Here is a 17,528-nt window from a genome sequence, read left to right on the forward strand (position 1 = left end):
GGGGAAAGCTCCTAACTGGCAGCAGAAAGAATACTGGTTGGAAGTCCAACTGGTCCCTTGTCTCAGGTGAGGGGGATTCAGAACCAACAGAAGAAATTGGGGCTGTTCTTTCACATGGCCATGCAAAACTCAGGTAACTGTGAGAAGCCCGAGGAGCCGGTGTGGGCATGTGCAAGGGCACACACCTCAGGGTTTCTCACAGCAGTTGAGGGGAGTAGAGCAGGTGCAGCACTTGGGCTATATTCATTCGTCTGGAAGCTCTGAGACATGTCATTTTTATCTCTTCTCAGCTTCTCAAGGCCTTTCAGGAGATTTCTTGTCTATTCCTTGTCTTCATTAGTAAGAACTACTGGCTAGAGCCTGCTGCTTTCTTTTTCATAAAAGTGCCAGATTACTTGTTTTCATGATGGAGTTTTAAGTAGACAATTACAATTGCTCCAAGTCAGAGTGTTTGTGGGAATACATAATCGAAAAGCATATGATATTTTCTAAAATAATTGTCTTTTTATTACAAGTGAGAGATTCATCTTGGGGAAAGCGCCTCTAGAGTGTTCTGGAACCCCAATTTTATTAAATTAGGCTCCAGGAATCTAGAATGTTGGTAATGCTTCTCAGAGGTAGTAGCACTTTCTACAGAAATGCCTCGGGTTAAAACTGCAAACAGAATTGCAAGGAGTAATTTCAGGGGCACTGACACATGTGCTTTTCATGGCCTGCCATCCATTGGTCCCCTAACTTTCTTGTTCACTTGTCTCTTGGGAATGTATATAAAATAACGACCTTTCATATTTTCTATTTGTCAGATGGTTCACATACTCCAATGTTTCTTTGAATAAGTTTCAGTATTTTTTTTCAGTTTCTTTGAATTAGTTAAAATAACCACAATGCATATCTGAGCATGCTGTTAGAATCCCAGGTGCTCCATGGAATACATCTTAAGGAAGCAGCTCAAGGGCCAACACGATGGCTCAGCAGCTAAAGTGATTGCCGTACAAGCCTGGCAACCAGAGTCCAGTCTCCGCAGCACATAGACAGGTGGAAGGAGTTAACAGACTCCATGGAGTTGTCCCTTGACCTCCACAAATGCACTATGGGATCATACCCACATGCACAAGAAGTTATGTACAAATATGCACACAACAATATGTTTTTAAAATCAACTCAAAATGACAAAAAATATGCAAGTAACTGTTAAGCACTTGAGAAGATAGAGCCTTCATACAAGATGGAACGTGAGGTGGTATAACTATTTTCCTTACAAATTTGAGTGTTATTCTACACATTGGAGTATCCATGCCACCTGCTGCTTCCTGCTGACTGGCATGTTTCTCTCTGCCAGCTTGTTCTGACCGGTGCCATTCAAGTGGCAGACCAAGTATCTTCAGGGAAGAGCTCGGTACTTGTGCACTGCAGTGACGGATGGGACAGGACCGCTCAGCTGACATCCTTGGCCATGCTGATGTTGGACAGCTTCTACAGAACTATTGAAGGCTTTGAGATATTGGTACAGAAAGAGTGGATAAGTTTCGGACATAAATTTGCATCTGTAAGTAAACACATTAAAAGCTGCCCTTTTAAATCAGTTGGGATTTTAAAAAATTGGTTTCTATACTGTATAAGAAATTACTGATCAAGGTGGTGCTTGCCTTTAATCCCAGCACTAAAGAGGCAGAGGAGTTCCAAGCTAGCCTGGTCTAAATAGCAAGTTCCAAGTTGGCCAGGGCCACACAGGCCTTGTCTCAAAAAAAAAAAAATCTGAAGAGTATAAATAAAACCACCTTCATGATTTCAAAACCTTGTAAGGCCTTAGGCTAAGATATGTGTTCGTCCATCTGTACTCTTGTAGTTAGACTCAAAAGCAGTATGATAAAGCCTGCAGCCGAGTATATACATTGAGACTCGGATGGCTGAGGCAGGAAGACTGCAGTTAGTTCAAACCAAGGCCACTCAGTAATTCCAGGCCTAGGCTGCAAAGCAAACTTGGTCTCAGAAAAAAGCAAGAAGAAATGTTTAAATTAAAATTTCACAAAAGAAAGAAGATAGGACAACAGTTTTTCTCTGAGCTAATATTACAACTCTCAGGAGCAAATGTACTTCACAGAATGGCAGCGTTTTTACATGAGGGTTTTTATTCTTGGACACACATTTTAAAAAAAATCAAGAGAAACTGTTCCAATTCAAATTCTTAAGTCTTATCAAGAGATCCCCTTTGAATGAGCATCTTTTTAGAAGACTTATTTATTGGTGGTAGGGCTGTCTACATGTTTGTGTACCACATGCATGCAGTGTTCTTTGAAGCCAGAAGGGAGCATCAGGTTTCCTAGGATCACAGTTATAGCTAGTTGTTAGGCACCCTGTGAATGCTGGGAATTGAACCTAGGTTCTCTGCAAGAGTAGCGAGCACTCTTAACTGCTAAATCATCACTTTGTTACCCAGCTCCATGGTGATTCTCAGAGGATGCATATATCATACTAATAAAAATACCACTTGGTCACCTGTTAGCCTTCATCCAAATTTCCCAAATGATATGAGTAGCATCTTCAGGTAGAAGCAGTCACTGTTTAGTAGAGACATTGTGAGGGTTTTGTTTGGGCTCTAGCAAAGGAAGACATTTTAATCATAGGAACTGTGCTTTGGGCATGATTTCAAACTTCCATGTTGCTTCTTACCTGAAAGATCTAATGAAGCTAGAACATACCATGCAGAGTAATCCAGTCACTTCTATCTGTAGTTTTCATTGTTTTGTGTTACAGTGTGGTATGTGGTGTGTGTGTGTGTGTGTTAGTATGTATGTAAATGCACATAGCTGTATGTACATAAGTATACACATAAATGTGGAGGCCAAAGATCAGCCTCAAGTGTCACTCCTCAAGATTTTCTTTTATTAAATAGGGTCTCTCAAAGGGACCTGGGACCTTTTGCTTGGGTTTGGATGACTGGCCAATGAGCCCCAGGGATCCTCCTGTTTGCATCGCCCCAGCTCCAGTGTTACACACCAGGGTTGTGGTTGGTTGGTTGGTTTTGCTATGACTTCTGGAAATTGAACTCAGGTCCTCATGCTTGCCTAGCTAGCAATTTTTTAACTAACTACCCCCACAGCCCCTCCCTCCCACTGAATTGTCACTATTCAGATGGTGAAATGACTCTGTTGTTAAAGGTACTTCTCACCAGGCCTGACAGCAAGAGTTCAATCCTGGTGGCTCACTTTCTAGGAGAGAATCAACCCTTGAAAGTTGGCTTCTGACTTCCAGACACATGTTGTAGGAATCAGGCACATGTGCAAACAAACACACACATACATGTAATTTTTTAAATTGCCATTATTATGAAATCATCTGTTGTTTCTCTGTATTTACATGGCAACATTCATAATTTACTGTCTGAGCTTGGCATTTAGAAGGCAGGTTGCTGAGTTACATTTTAACATTTTGTAAGTTATATCCTTTCTCTATTTTATATCCATGAATTAAATCATCTTCATCAATTTATTTCAGAGAATAGGTCATGGTGATAAAAACCATGCTGATGCTGATCGATCTCCTATTTTTCTTCAGTTTATTGACTGTGTGTGGCAGATGTCGAAACAGGTAAAAATGTATGGATGGATGTACATTCAATGTTTGCATAGTGTTATAACATCCGAAGTTTGTCTACAGAATAATGCAGCACATAAATAAAGATGACACAGGCCAGGCCATGAGTAAAATACTCATTGAATCCCAGCAGTGGGGACATAAGAAGTTATTTCTTTAATTACGACTGCTATGGATGTTTAGAATCCTACTCACTATGGTTTACAAAATTGGATTTTGACCTGGATTATTTGTTCCAGTGGACGGTTGGTCGGCAGCATGACCAGTTCCTTGGCATCTCTGTGGAAGCATGTCTGCTAACTTGTAATACTTTACAGAGTAAACTTGGCCACTTTTTCCTTTTTATTCCTTGACTTTACACTTATGTGTATAGTCTTATATTAAGTAAAAACAAACAGGGTCTGTGCAGACGGCAGCTCTGCTGGCATTCCCAGAGTTGGACTGTGGCAGCACTTAGTCACTCTTGCCATCGATGCAGGCATCTTTTCTTGCCGTGGTGTGCATATGTATTTGCATGTTTCTTTTAATGTAATGGCTTCCTCCTTTGACACTCACCAACCAACATGGTCTGGTAAAAACCATTCATTTTGTCTTCCTTGAGAGAATAGAACCGACTTTTCATGGTCTTCTTGCTTGTTTTGAATCTAGTTCCCCACAGCTTTTGAGTTCAATGAAGGCTTTTTGATTACCGTTTTGGATCATCTGTATAGCTGTCGATTTGGTACTTTCTTATTCAACTGTGACTCGGCTCGAGAAAGACAGGTGAGCAAAACACTACTGCTGATCTAAGATGAGGATTGGGGTTTGAGGCACCGGTTTCGCTCTCAACAAATAGGAGTGATTCTTAAAGTATACAAGTTCTCCCTTGTGAAAAACTATGTAGAGGGACTTTTAAAATGTATTGAGAATTGTATAGAGTATATTTTGATAACATTCTTTCCAATCCCCAGTCCCCCCTGGTTCTTACCTCACTTGAGACTTCCCCACCTGGGATCCATCCCATAGACAACCACCAAACCCAGACACTATTGCATATGCCAGCAAGAGCTTGCTGACATGATCCTGATATAGCTGTCTCCTGTGAAGCTATGCCAGTGCCTGGCGAATACAGAAGTGGATGCTCACAGTCAGCCATAGGATGGGACACAGGGCTCCCAATGGAGGAGCTAGAGAAAGTACCCAAGGAGCTGAAGGGGTCTGCAACCCTATAGGAGGAACAACAATATGAACTAACCAGTACCCCCTGGAACTCGTGTCTCTAGCTGCATATGTATCAGAAGATGGCCTAGTTGGCCTTCATTGGGATGAGAGGCCCTTGGTCTTACAAAGATTATATGCTCTAGTACAGGGGAATGCCAGGGCCAAGAAGCAGGTGTGGGTAGGTAGGGGAGCAGGGCTGGGGGAGGGTATAGGGGATTTTCAGAGAGGAAACTAGGAAAGGGAATAGCATTTGAAGTGTAAATAAAGAAAATATCTAATAAAAAAAAGAACACTCTGTTGAAGAAATTGATTTTCCCTCTCCCAGCAGCTATCACTTTAAAATAGCTTCTTGGTGAGGGCTGGGTCTTTGTATCCACTTCTCCACCTTTCTGGGATTTTGTCTGGAGTTTACTGTTTCCCAGATGTCAGTCACCAACTCTGGCTCTTACAGACTATCTCTCTAGGAGATGTAGAAGTGTTATGCAGATATGCACTGTTAAAGGGAATGGAAAACAATACAGTTTTAAAAGGGAAATATAGAATTAGCATCTAAGTTAGAAATTTCACTTCTTGGTTATGTATATATATATTTTTTAAACAATGAAGGGAGTCGGGGAGAGCCAGACGTGGTAGCTAAAGCCTATAATCCCAGCAGTTGGGAGGCTAAGGCACGAGTATCACAAGTTTCAGGCCAGATGAGTTACAGCCAGAGTTCCAGGGTAGGCTGGCCTGCATATTAAGACCTGTTTCCAAACAAAATAAATACAAAATACAAGCATATTAATGCATAGCCTAAAATTAAATTCAGTATATATGTATACGGCATATATAAAACATAATTTAATCCTATGCTTTGACGGGATTCCATCTCTACGATATCTCATTATCTGTATGCAAATATTCCAAAATCAGAAGAAAAATTCAAAAGGCAAATCCCTTCTGGTCCCAAGAATTTTGGGTATGGGATACTCATCAAGACAACTTGGGAATCTTCGCCGACAATATTGTACAGATGACTTTTAAGGGGAGAGTTTCAAGCTAGCCTTCTACAACTACCAAACGAACAACTCTCTTACAAAGATTATATGCTCCTTGAAAGGAGAACAGAGATCCTCTCAGACACACATAGTATAAATAATGACCTGACTCATGTGCTGAGGAGATAGCTCAGTTGGTAAAATGTTTACCATGTGAACATGAGGACCTGAGTTCAATTCCCAGAACCCACAAAAAACCCTAAGCAAAGGGGAACACACATGGAATCCCAGTACTATGCATGTGGAGTCAGGAGGACCCCTAGATCTAAGTAGCCATTCTAGCACAGTTGGTAAAGTCTAGGCTATTGAGAGAGCCCAAGCCAATGAGAGACCCTGTCTTTAAAGAGATGGACAGCACTTCTTAGAATAACACCTCTGATTGGTGACTACCCTGTACACACATACACATGTGTCTGTGCACCTGTATACACAAACACACATCTGAAAAAAAATGATCTACTTCCCTCATTGTACCCTCCTTGGGAAGTGGCCAAAATATGCACTCCATGAAAACAAAAAGTAAGGCTTCACAGAATCTTCAGTGAGGGCTCCAGCACAGCATTCCTCAACGAGAACTGACCACAAAGCACAGAACAACTTGTGTAGGTTGAAGCCCCTATGATAGAGAGAAGTTGGGGTCATCTGATGTGCTTAAGATTCTTTAGGGGCATGTGATACTCTAAGGAGAACTTGGCATTGAGTTAGTCAGTGCCAAGGAAAGTAAACAGACGGTTGTGAAATCAAGAGACAATCACTGAGTGCAGGAGAAGGAAAGCAATCCCAGGCTGGAGGCTGGAGACTGGAGAGCAAGAGAGAGTGCAGCTGCAAACAGCTGGTGCTTCGTCATCAGAACCAACCTGCTAAATGCTGAGCTAATCAGAGCTCTTCTGTGGATTGGGAATGTGTGGCAGAAAAAAAAAATCGAGTCTGTCCATGGGGCAGGATTGAGGGAAAGTCATTATGCCTGTGTCAGTAGTTAACACCTGCAACTGGATAGCTATGTGGTAGTAATAAAGGCATGCACTTGGGGGATAAGAAGACAAGTACCAGATAAATAAATTAGAAATCCAAGTTGGCTCAGGCTTTATGGAAGACAGTATGAAGATTCCTGAGGAAATTAAAAACAGAACTACTCTATGATCCAACAAGCCTGCTACTACTGGTTGGGTATCCAAAGGAAATCAAAGGCAGGCCTGGTATGTCAGGCCTGTGATCCCAGCTACTATGGTGACTGATGTAGGAGTATCATAAGTTAAAAGACTGGACTATAGAGCAAGATCAAGGCTGGCCTGGTGACTTGGTAAGAACTTGACCTATTTTTTTAAGTAATAGGGGACAGTGAGATGCCTTAGTGAATGGATAAAAGTGCTTTCCTCAGCTAGAGAAAGTATCCAAGGAGCTAGGGAGAGCTGCAACCCTGTAGGTGCAACAACATTATGAACTAACCAGTACCCCGGAGCTCTTGACTCTAGCTGCATATGTATCAAAAGATGGCCTAGTCGGCCATCACTGGAAAGAGAGACCCATTGGACTTGCAAACTTTATATGCCCCAGTACAGGGGAATGCCAGGGCCAAAAAGTGGGAATGGGTGGGTAGGGGAGTGGGGGGAGGGTATGGAGGACTTTTGGGATAGCATTGGAAATGTAATTGAGGAAAATACGTAATAAAAAAAAATATGAAAAAAAAAGTGCTTTCCTCAAAAGCTTGGTAACCTGAGTTCAATCCTGTCTTAGGGTTATTACTACAGCAATGAAACCATGACCAAAGCAAGTTGGGAGGAAAGAATTTATTTGGTTAACACTTCCACATCACTGTTCACCACTAAAGGAAGTCAGGACAGGAACTCACACAGGGCAGGAACCTATAGGCAGGAGCTGGTGCAGAGGCCATGGAGGGTTGCTGTTTACTGGTTTGATCAGCCTGCTTTCTTATAGAACTGAGGACTACCACTCACAAAGGGCTCATTCCTCCCCAATCAATCACTATAATTAAGAAAATGCACCCTGAGCTTATGGAGGTATTTTCTCAAATGAGTTTCCCTCCTCTCAGATGGCTCTAGCTTTTGTCAGGTTGACATGAAAACTAGCCAGCACAGTGGTAGAACCAGGTGATTTTAAGTGGACTGATGCCATGGATGATCAAAACTGTTTAGATGGCCACAAAAAAGAAAATGACCCACAGCCCAATCTTATGAGGCTTTTTCTTAATTGAGGCACCCTCCTCTCTGATGACCCTACACTTCAGCTATGGCATACCTGTGCCTGCACTCACACATTACACTAAGTCCTTTAAAAAAAATAAAGTAAAACACTCTTAAAGTGGACTGGTCCTATCTTTAAACTCCTGTAGCGCAAAAGGTAACAAGGACAGTCCCGCTGGAGTGTAGGAGAGATAAGTGCACTCATACTTACTCTCAGAAGCCAAGAGAGAGAATCTGGAGCCACCCTTCAAAACGAAATTCTGCCACCTGCAGTAACATGGGTGGAATTGGAGAGCTGTATGAGGTAAGCCAGCCGCAAAAACTTTGCAATAAGAGTTTGTATAAGTTGAACATACAATGGACAGTCAGCTGTGTCAGGATGATGGTAAAAAGATGCAAAACTTTGCTTAGAGTATGAAGAGCTCCTGGAAATATGCTAATGTTTGCTTGTGAAATGTTCCCTTATTGGTTCATATGCTGGAACCTTTTGGAAAGTGGAGCCTTACTGGAGGAAGTGGCCTTGTTTTTTTACTGCATGTATTTTCCACATTTTCACTATAAACTATGGAAAAGTCAAAGCTAAGAAATAAAAAAATTCAAGAAATAAATATACCAAAGTCAGAATCTGATTCTTCAATGATAAATCATGATTGTACCATTTGAACCCACCTTTTAAAGTTCATTTGTACTTTTCTTCTGGACAAACTCTGCACTGGGTTGTGCTTATTCTGCACATTTCTGGTTTATATACATAGTTTTAAAAGTCAAACAGTTTTACAGTTAGTTAGGAGAAAAAGCAGCCTCTCGCCCCCCCCCTCAGAAACTATGGTTTGACTTTTTAAAGCTAGTTTAAGATGTGACAACAAATGCAAACCTATGTATCTAAAACTATCATGATTTATCATTTCTATAAATGAATTAAACATGCTACAGGAATTTCCATTTACCTGTTAATGTTGGATTCTTTGTCTTCCTTTTTGAAGTCATTACTAGGAAGTGTCAAAGTTTAACTTTGGTAATTTCATTTTTTTGTGTGTTTTCTATTTCTCAGCTTTGGCTTTTCCATAGTTTATGATGAAATTTTGGTAAAATGTATGCATTATAAAAACTTGTAAATGTTTTATGAGAACATACCAGTTAAAATGGAAAACTTGATGCAATTATTTATCCAGAGTTTTTCAGATATCTGGATATGATTATGCTGCAGATTAAAAATATGGATGGTTGGTTAAAATAACTGTTGAAATACTGTTGTCAAGTAGATATAGGTTAAAATATTTCTAACAAATAGAAAAAGAATTGGAAACTAGGTATGGTCTCCTAATTTTTCTTTGAGTGGAATGAAAAAAGATGGTGTGGCCCATCTGCTCATAAGGAATTGTCTGTAGATCAATGGTACAGCATCCTGCTTCCCTGTATCCCAGCAGAAACAGTGAGTGAATGTAAGTCCTCAGTGATGGTTCTTCTTAGTTATGGAGGCTAATATAAGTAAGTGTGTCAGTGAAGCTAATCTTGAAATGGATTGCCACAGGCTTCAGGATACTTTGTTGAGTGTATTCACATTTCTGCTTTCCCTCCATGTAGAAACTTACAGAAAGAACAGTTTCTGTATGGTCGCTAATTAACAGCAATAAAGACAAATTCAAAAACCCCTTCTATACAAAAGAAATCAATCGGGTTTTGTATCCAGTTGCCAGCATGCGTCACTTGGAACTGTGGGTGAATTATTACATTCGATGGAATCCCAGGGTCAAGCAGCAAGTAAGTGAAGCAGCTCTCACTCTTGCAGGGCTGAATGAGTGGCTCCAGGCCGGCTTCTATGATGCTATTCTCTCACAGTTTGAGGACAAACACGGGAAAGACAATACTTGCTTTTCAACTAACCCTAATTTAAAATTGTTAGGAAATACTAAACCATAAATTTTGAAGTTAAAAATGTCTCTGTCCAGATGAATGCCATAATAATGTAAGTAATTTTAAAGCTCTAGAAAGTTTTAAAGTTTTCCTAGCTAGGGCTTTCCTGTAATCACTTGAAATGCTCAGGCCTCATTAGAAAGCTCTGTACGGATTTCCCTGGCATGGTGGGTCACTGTTGTATTTCTAACACTTAGGAAGTGAAAGGCAGGAGAATCAGAAGTTCAAAGCCAGCCTTTGCTACATAGAGAATTTGAGGCCTACATGAGACCCTGTCTCAAAAGAAAAAGTTCTTTGTACTGACTAGGCAGTCTTAAGTGATCTTTTCTATGCTCTGCTTGACATGTATATATGAGGTGAGCTGGCGTACTCCTTACTGAATATCTCTATATCTAAAATAAAGATACCAGTATACCAGTGGTTAGTAAATTTAGCTAGCCATTTATCAGTCAATATGAAGGCAGATTTTTGAAGTAATAATATGCATATTTTAATAAAGACATTTCCATGTGAGTTTCAAGCAGCCAGGACTAGACAGTGAGAGTCTATCTGAAAAAATAAAGAACAACACACACACACACACACGCACAGAGTGAACAGTGTTTGTCTTCTAAAATAAGCCCTTTCTATCTTTGTCTTTGAGCCATTGGGTGGGAGGAACCATTGGCAGTGTCTGTGTAGATTCTACAATTACATCTCCATTTATTCTTGTAGGAATTTGTGAAGTATAAGGAATTTTGAATTATTCATTTCTGACTATTAAAAGTAACAATGATTATTCGACAAATCATTTGGAACCTTGGTGATTGGTTTTGTTTCATTTGGCTGATAAGGAAAGTTTGAAGGGACATCACCATCATCGAACTTTAAAGTTCCAATGGCTAAGGGTTTAGCAAAATGGTACTTGTACAAATAGAAATGTTTGTCCTTTAGGGGAGCCTTTTACTTTCAAATATTAATTGCTCCATATCATGATCCATTGGCATCTATTCAAAACAGAAAATTACCTTCCCTTTGCAAATTTTTCTGACTTACAATATTCCTATATAAATTGATGTCACTGAGCATTTCACATTTTCTTCTACAAAATGTTGAGTATTCCTATATGTCCTGCAATGGAAGAACACAGGTATTAGAAAGACATGGTCTCTACCCACAAGACTCCCCAGGCTGGTGGAGGCAGCCAGGAACATAAGCTGATGATTGCAGTGCACAGGGACGAAGCTGATAATGAAGGTGTGAATTAAGTATGTGAGATGTCTTTAAAGATTTGCTTATGTAGAACATTATTTCATAAAGAGATTAAAGCCAAATCACATAGGACTTTCTAAATTATATAATGTATATAATGTAAAACTGAAAGAAAGTACTTAACTGCTTAAAAGTTAAGCAATTATTCATTTATGTGATCTAGAAAGCATTCAGTTGCTGGCCACCTACAGTATTCACAACACAATGATCTGCTACCTGTGCTGAAAGATAAAAGAACATACAGCCCCTCCCTATAATGAGCTCTTAGCCTTAATGAAGGCAAGGTGGCCTGTTCTTAAACGCAGACTTTGCCAGTCCTTGCTGTGATATCAAACTTCCTAACTGAAAGTTAACAGCAGGGCCGATGACATATAAACTAGCTGACATGTGTGGTATTTAAGTCATTTCTACGAGAAGGGTTAAAAGCCATATGAATGGAAGAAATCATTTGAGGCTTAAAATGCTTCCATGATGAGCTCTCCTGGGGTGTATATGGCATGCTGAGTTGGCACACACTTTAGCTCACAGCTTGTCGCCAGTCTTTCCATCCTATCAGAAATGGACTCCTCTGCTATATTCTTTAAGGTTTTTTGTGTATCTATAGGTTAATGACGTCTATGTATTTTAGACTCATTATTCCACTGATCTTTTCCATGTGTAAGTTTTTAATCTCTTTTATTGCTAATGGTTTAGAAAACTCACTCTAATCATATATTCATGCCACTGCAAAAAGATTGTTACTATGTCTGATTCCTTTTTCTTAAGTATATGTGCTGATTCTAGTATTCAAACTGACTAAAATTTAATATTCATATGGAAGATGATTTTTAAAATAACCTAAACAGTTTTGGAGAATATCAAGGAAGAACTTGCCCTCCTGTGTATATCAAGGGTTATATATGCTCCAGACTTAGCCATTGATAAGGTATCCACGTTCCTGTAAGCAACCCTAATTAAATTTATCAGGTCACCAGGAAAAGGGGGCAGGAAAGTGGGAAGCAATCTCAAAGCTAAAAAAAAAAAAAAGAAAAGAAAGTGGGAAGCAAAGAGAAAACAAATTAGTGGGAGTGGGGAGCAGACAGCTTTAAAGTACATTATCATGTGTATAAAAAGGTTATGATGAAACTATTTTGTATAATTAGTGCATAATAACATATAAAACAAAACTTGATATGACATAGGAACTGACCACTGTGGCTGTGGAGACTTGGTATAATAAGAACGTGGCATTATTTATTCTGTAAATAATGTCAGGATCCTAAATTAAACATCACACATCCAACCAGAACACCTAAGGCTGCTCTCCAGCTCCTCCTACTGTCATCTTCATTTCAGCTCAGGGCATCACCTCTAGTCACCCTATCAGAAAATCTAGAGTCATCTTTGATTCCTTCCTGTCTCTTCACCCCACGATCAGTGTGCCAAGAGAACCCATTTGACTGTCACAATACATAGGGCATGGGGAAGGAGGGCTGGAGAGATGCTTCAGTGTTTTAGAACACTTGCCGATCTCTCCCAGAGGACCTGGATTCAATTCCCAGGACCCACATGGCAGCTTGCAACTGTCTATAATTCTAGTCCTAGGGAATGTAAAGCCTTCTGCCTCTCTGTGTATACCAGGCTTATACATTGTGCATATGCATGCATGCAGAAAAATACCCATACACATAAAATTAATAGAACACACACACACTCGGTGTGCTTCTGCCACCACCACTTCAGGGTGTTTGATAGCAGTACACTTCTAAATGGACTCGTGGGGATACCCTTGCTTCCTCTGAATCTGTCCTCAGAATAGCAGCCAAAGCAGTCCTTGTAACGTAGACATCTGACTACAACACTTTTTCATACTGGCTAGGAAGTTGCTCACCTCATGCCAGACTCAAGGACTAAGTCTAACAGTGACTTTCTGAGGCCTTAGGTGACCTTGTCCCTTTTCTGTTTTCCCTGTCTCAACCCTTTGTGAACAGTTTTTAGCCATGGTGACCTCTGTTCTTCCTCTATTCCTCTCAAACTTTTCCTCTAAACTCACTTTCTTCTTTAGTGTTCTTCATTCCACAAATCCAAATTAGAGTCCCAGTGACAGCCCATCTGTCCATACTCTCCTAGCTTGTTCTGCTCTCTCCTATCAGTCTTCTTCATGGAATTGGTGTTTCTTGTTGGTCTGTCGCCCCCTGCTGGAAGATATACAGCAGACAGGAAATCAGGCTTTTTTGATCACTGAGCACCTAGACCAGCACCTGGCCCTATTTGAATACAGAGAAAATTAGGCAGAGGATATTTGTGAGCGGCACTGCATGAGTGTTGGTTGCTGCACCGGGTGTTCCTGCTTTCTTGAAGAGGGCACTTTGGTAAATCTGTGGACCCTGAACAAGCAATCCGTATGTTATCAAAAGTAGCATCCCTCCTAGAAACGTGGAGGTGGAACCATTCACAGCTCTATTCAGCTGATTCACTCTTTGGAAGCCTGCAATAGTTGAATGGCACCTGCTCTCTCCCCAAAGGAAGTATATATTCAAACACTACAAATGTGACTATTAGTTATTTTTCTTGTTGCTGTGACAAAACTACCTGACACAAACATCGTAAGGAGAAGGGTGTTTATTTTGGTTCACATGTGTGAACACAGTGCAGCATGTGGGAGCTTAAGGCATTGGGCCCACAGTCAGGAAGGAGAAGGATGAAGGAACACTGAGACCCGGCTCTCTTTCTCCTTTTAATTCATTTTATTCAGTCTGGTTCATACCCGCCGCCCCTCCCACACACACACAGCCTGCTGCCACTCCTATTCACAGTGTGTCCTCCCTCTTCAGTAAAACCTCTTGAATCTCCCAGAGACATACTGTGTGTATCCTAGGTGAGTCCAAATCCAGTCAAGTTGATGTAAAGATCAACCATTGCAGTTACTTCACATTTGCAGTTGTAACTGAGATTGCTTCTCAATCTGCTGATAAGCACTCTCCTGGGACAGGGGAGATTTGCAACATGGGTACAGAGGAGGGGAAAGAGCCATACAAAAGCAGATAGAGAGACCAGTGTGAAATTTTCGTGGGCCAAGGGGGTTAGCTGGAGCCACCAGAAACACAGTTAGAGCAAGGAAGGATTCTCTTCTAGTGCCTCCAAAGTGTGTGTGGCCCTGGTGATACATGACCAATGAGCTTTTACCTTGCAGAAACGAGGTGAATAACTTTCAGTTTTAAGCCACCAAAGTTTCTGTTCACTTGAGATAGTAGCCCCAAGAAACTAAGTCACAGTGTTACTTCTCAAGGCTCAGGCTTGCTGACCTTGAACCCTGGTCATATCAAGTACCTGGTGCTGGCAGGGACCATTCTCCTCAGCCTTTACCAGCAGTACCTGCTGCCGCAGCTTTGTTGGCACTTGGAGCTTGGCTTGACAGTTTAACATGGACAGTTCTGGGAGCCACTATATGTGCTAAAGGAAAACACTTTTATAGACTTTAGCTTTTATTTCTTCCTGTTTCATAGTCACTCCTTTCTCTAAAGCCATCTCTGATGGCTTAGGAACATGAGTCTCCTGCAGAGCTCTTGTCTTGTACATCTTGACTTGGGTGATGATTGCCTAAGTGTATACTTACATAGAGATTCACTGAGCTGGGCATTTTAGGATGTGTACAGTCTGATTTGTGTCTCAGAATAAAGATTTACAGAAATGAACATGCTGGCAAGGATCCCATTGTGGCTTTATCAATCCCCTGTTGACTGCTAAAAGAAATTACAGTGACACAGACTCATGGCACCCTCAGAACACACCTGGAAGGGTTGTGCTGGGCTTTGGACAGTTTGTACAGAGAGCTTGATAGAGACATGCAGAACCTGTTACACATCTGGGAAAGGGCAGAGTAAGAACTGATTCCCTGACCAGAGTTAAGAGCTTTGCTGCTCTCTGCTGTGCCTTCATTCAGGCAGTAAGCTCATGTGAAGATGGTCTTGCAGAGCAGTATGGGCACAGAATAGTAAGATACACCACATTATAGCCCTCAAGTCGGTACAAATTCTTATATCGGTGAGAATATGGAGCAGGAGGGAATGACAGGTGTCACTGCCATGGCCCCACGTTAAGGGCAATCTGATAGCATGTGTTGAAGTCAAAGAGATTGTGCTCTATTCTTCAGAGACCCCATGCCTAGGAACGGTCATCAGATATGTGCGTGAATACATGTGTAGGAAGACACTCATAGACCATTGCATATACCATAGAGGAGCCCTGGATATGAGCTCTGTATTTTAGGACTATGTCCACAGTGCAGTGTATAAGGAAAGTATGTGTGGTTGTCACTTCTTGGGAGCTTAATCTGAAGACAGTAGACAGATGGCATGGCTAACAGAAAAGATGACTTGTGCCTGTGATTCTTTATAGCAGCCCAACCCAGTGGAGCAGCGTTACATGGAGCTTTTGGCCTTGCGTGACGATTATATAAAGAGGCTCGAGGAGTTGCAGCTGGCCAACTCCGCCAAGCTTGCTGATGCCCCCACTTCGACTTCCAGTTCTTCACAGATGCTGCCCCATGTGCAAACTCACTTCTGAGGGGATCTCTGGCACTGCACTTGAACTCTAGATAAGTGAAATAGCTGACTTTCATTCTGGGCATGTGTACAAAGTAGATTTAAAGTATCTGCCTCCATTTAGAAGTTCAACTAACATCTTAGACTTTTGAGTATGTGCCTTCTGTAATACATATTACAAGAAATCGATGGTGTCTGTGTGGCAATCATAAGGAAGGAGTCAAGAGGGGGTTCTGGAAAATCCTCACACTTTTTTTTACAAAGCACTTTTGCAAAGATAAAAGTTAAAATTAATTTACCTCTATATAAATTCTACATATACAGTATGTATCTTGTGGGCTAATTGAAATATTATTTTAAATCCGGGGGGAGATTTGTTTGCAAAATGTATTTTCCTCCAGCTGCTTATAACAGTTGCTTTGGATTATCTAAAATTAATCCAAATATGAAAGATGGGTATTACTGCCAAAGCCAAATTGCACTCTGCTTCTTCAGCAAATTCCAAGAGCAAGGCGTTTAAATAATTGCCAATTTTTATTCTATCATAAGTGGTAAGGTAAAAAGAAAGATGAACATTTCATCATTTTGAATTTTTGAAAATAAAAGATTCTCCCATCATTTTTCAAGAGAAGCACATTTTTATATTAAGAAAAAGTGATAAGGTTTGGTTTTTTTTCCCTCAACATTCTCAGCTTTGCTTTCTAAATTATCCCATGATTTTGTCTAACACTGAGTCATACTCAGGTTGAAGGAAATCCATAAATAGCACTGTGCGAGGAGCTGGCTGGCTTCTGCTGCTTAGAGGAATATGTTCGCAAACATGCCTCTAGTCAATTTGCCTTATCTGCTGAAGTGTAGGGGCACCACCTTGAATGGATGAGCTATGGCTAGGGCATCTTTCTTTACAGGAATGCCCCAGGTGTATTCTGTTTATGTCTCTGTTTAAATGGTGTTGGGGCCCCACCCCGACGTGCGTGCATAAAAACTTGTTCTACACATTATTACTTGAAGTCCTGGGCAATTTGCTTTTTCAGGTTTTTTTTTTCATTTTGTTTTGTAGTATGAAATGAAAATTTAAATGCACAGTTCTATTTGATATCCGAACTAATTCATTTAGTAAATATATTTGTAAAAGCTAAAGTTAAATCAATTAATGTTTTACAGTGATTTGTAAAGGATTATTTATAGCTAATATTGTTTTGTTTTCAGTGAATTAAGAGAGATTACATTTATCTTTGTAAATTATTTTATGTCATAGCTTAATGGCCTACCAAATGAGACATCTCAAATATAATAGTATAATGTATGGATTTTGTAAGTATAAAAATTATTAGATATTCTTTTGCTTTTTGTAAACACTGTAAATATTTCATAAATTAAAATATGTCACTCCATAAGAAGAAAAAAACTAATACTAATAGTTCACAGGAATTGGTGAAATTTCATGAAAATATTTTCATGGCAATAAATATTAAAAGACCTGCTGTAATAAATATATTAACTAAAACCTAACAGTATTTCCAGGGTTATAACTGTGTGTTTAAGATGTGCACGGTGTCCATCTTACTTGCTTACTTGCTTTTTCTGGATCAACTTCACTTTGTTTGTCACAGTAACAATATCTGTTTTCTTTTGTTGTTGTTGTAATTGTTGTCTGACCTGAAGTCTCATATAGCCCAATTGTCATCCAGTGCACTGTGTCACCAAAGCTGACCTGGAAGCCCTGATCCTCCTGCATCTATCTCCTAGTCATGTACTACAGAGCCAGCTTATTTCCACTCTGACTAGTAACTGGTCAAAGGAATGTA

At 40.3% G+C, this 17,528-nt stretch overlaps 1 protein-coding gene across 4 annotated transcripts in view; it reads left to right on the forward strand.

Annotated features, from left to right (window-relative positions):
* The window catches only part of Mtm1 (myotubularin 1), a 111,124-nt gene extending 93,888 nt beyond the window's left edge, over positions 1-17,236 (forward strand). For 3 of the 4 annotated variants that reach the window (XM_021152885.1, XM_029473163.1, XM_021152886.2), the window contains 5 exons: positions 1,340-1,546; positions 3,496-3,588; positions 4,243-4,356; positions 9,617-9,793; positions 15,575-17,236. In XM_021152885.1, the coding sequence (XP_021008544.1) occupies positions 1,340-1,546; positions 3,496-3,588; positions 4,243-4,356; positions 9,617-9,793; positions 15,575-15,742 (759 nt within the window). In that variant the 3' untranslated portion in view covers positions 15,743-17,236. The remainder of the gene's footprint in view (positions 1-1,339; positions 1,547-3,495; positions 3,589-4,242; positions 4,357-9,616; positions 9,794-15,574) is intronic. The other variant, XM_021152884.1, reaches the window with a different exon arrangement.
* The last annotated feature ends 292 nt before the right edge of the window (positions 17,237-17,528 follow it).

The sequence above is a fragment of the Mus caroli genome, chromosome X (genome assembly GCF_900094665.2).
Source record: "Mus caroli chromosome X, CAROLI_EIJ_v1.1, whole genome shotgun sequence".
Classification (NCBI taxonomy): domain Eukaryota; kingdom Metazoa; phylum Chordata; class Mammalia; order Rodentia; family Muridae; genus Mus; species Mus caroli.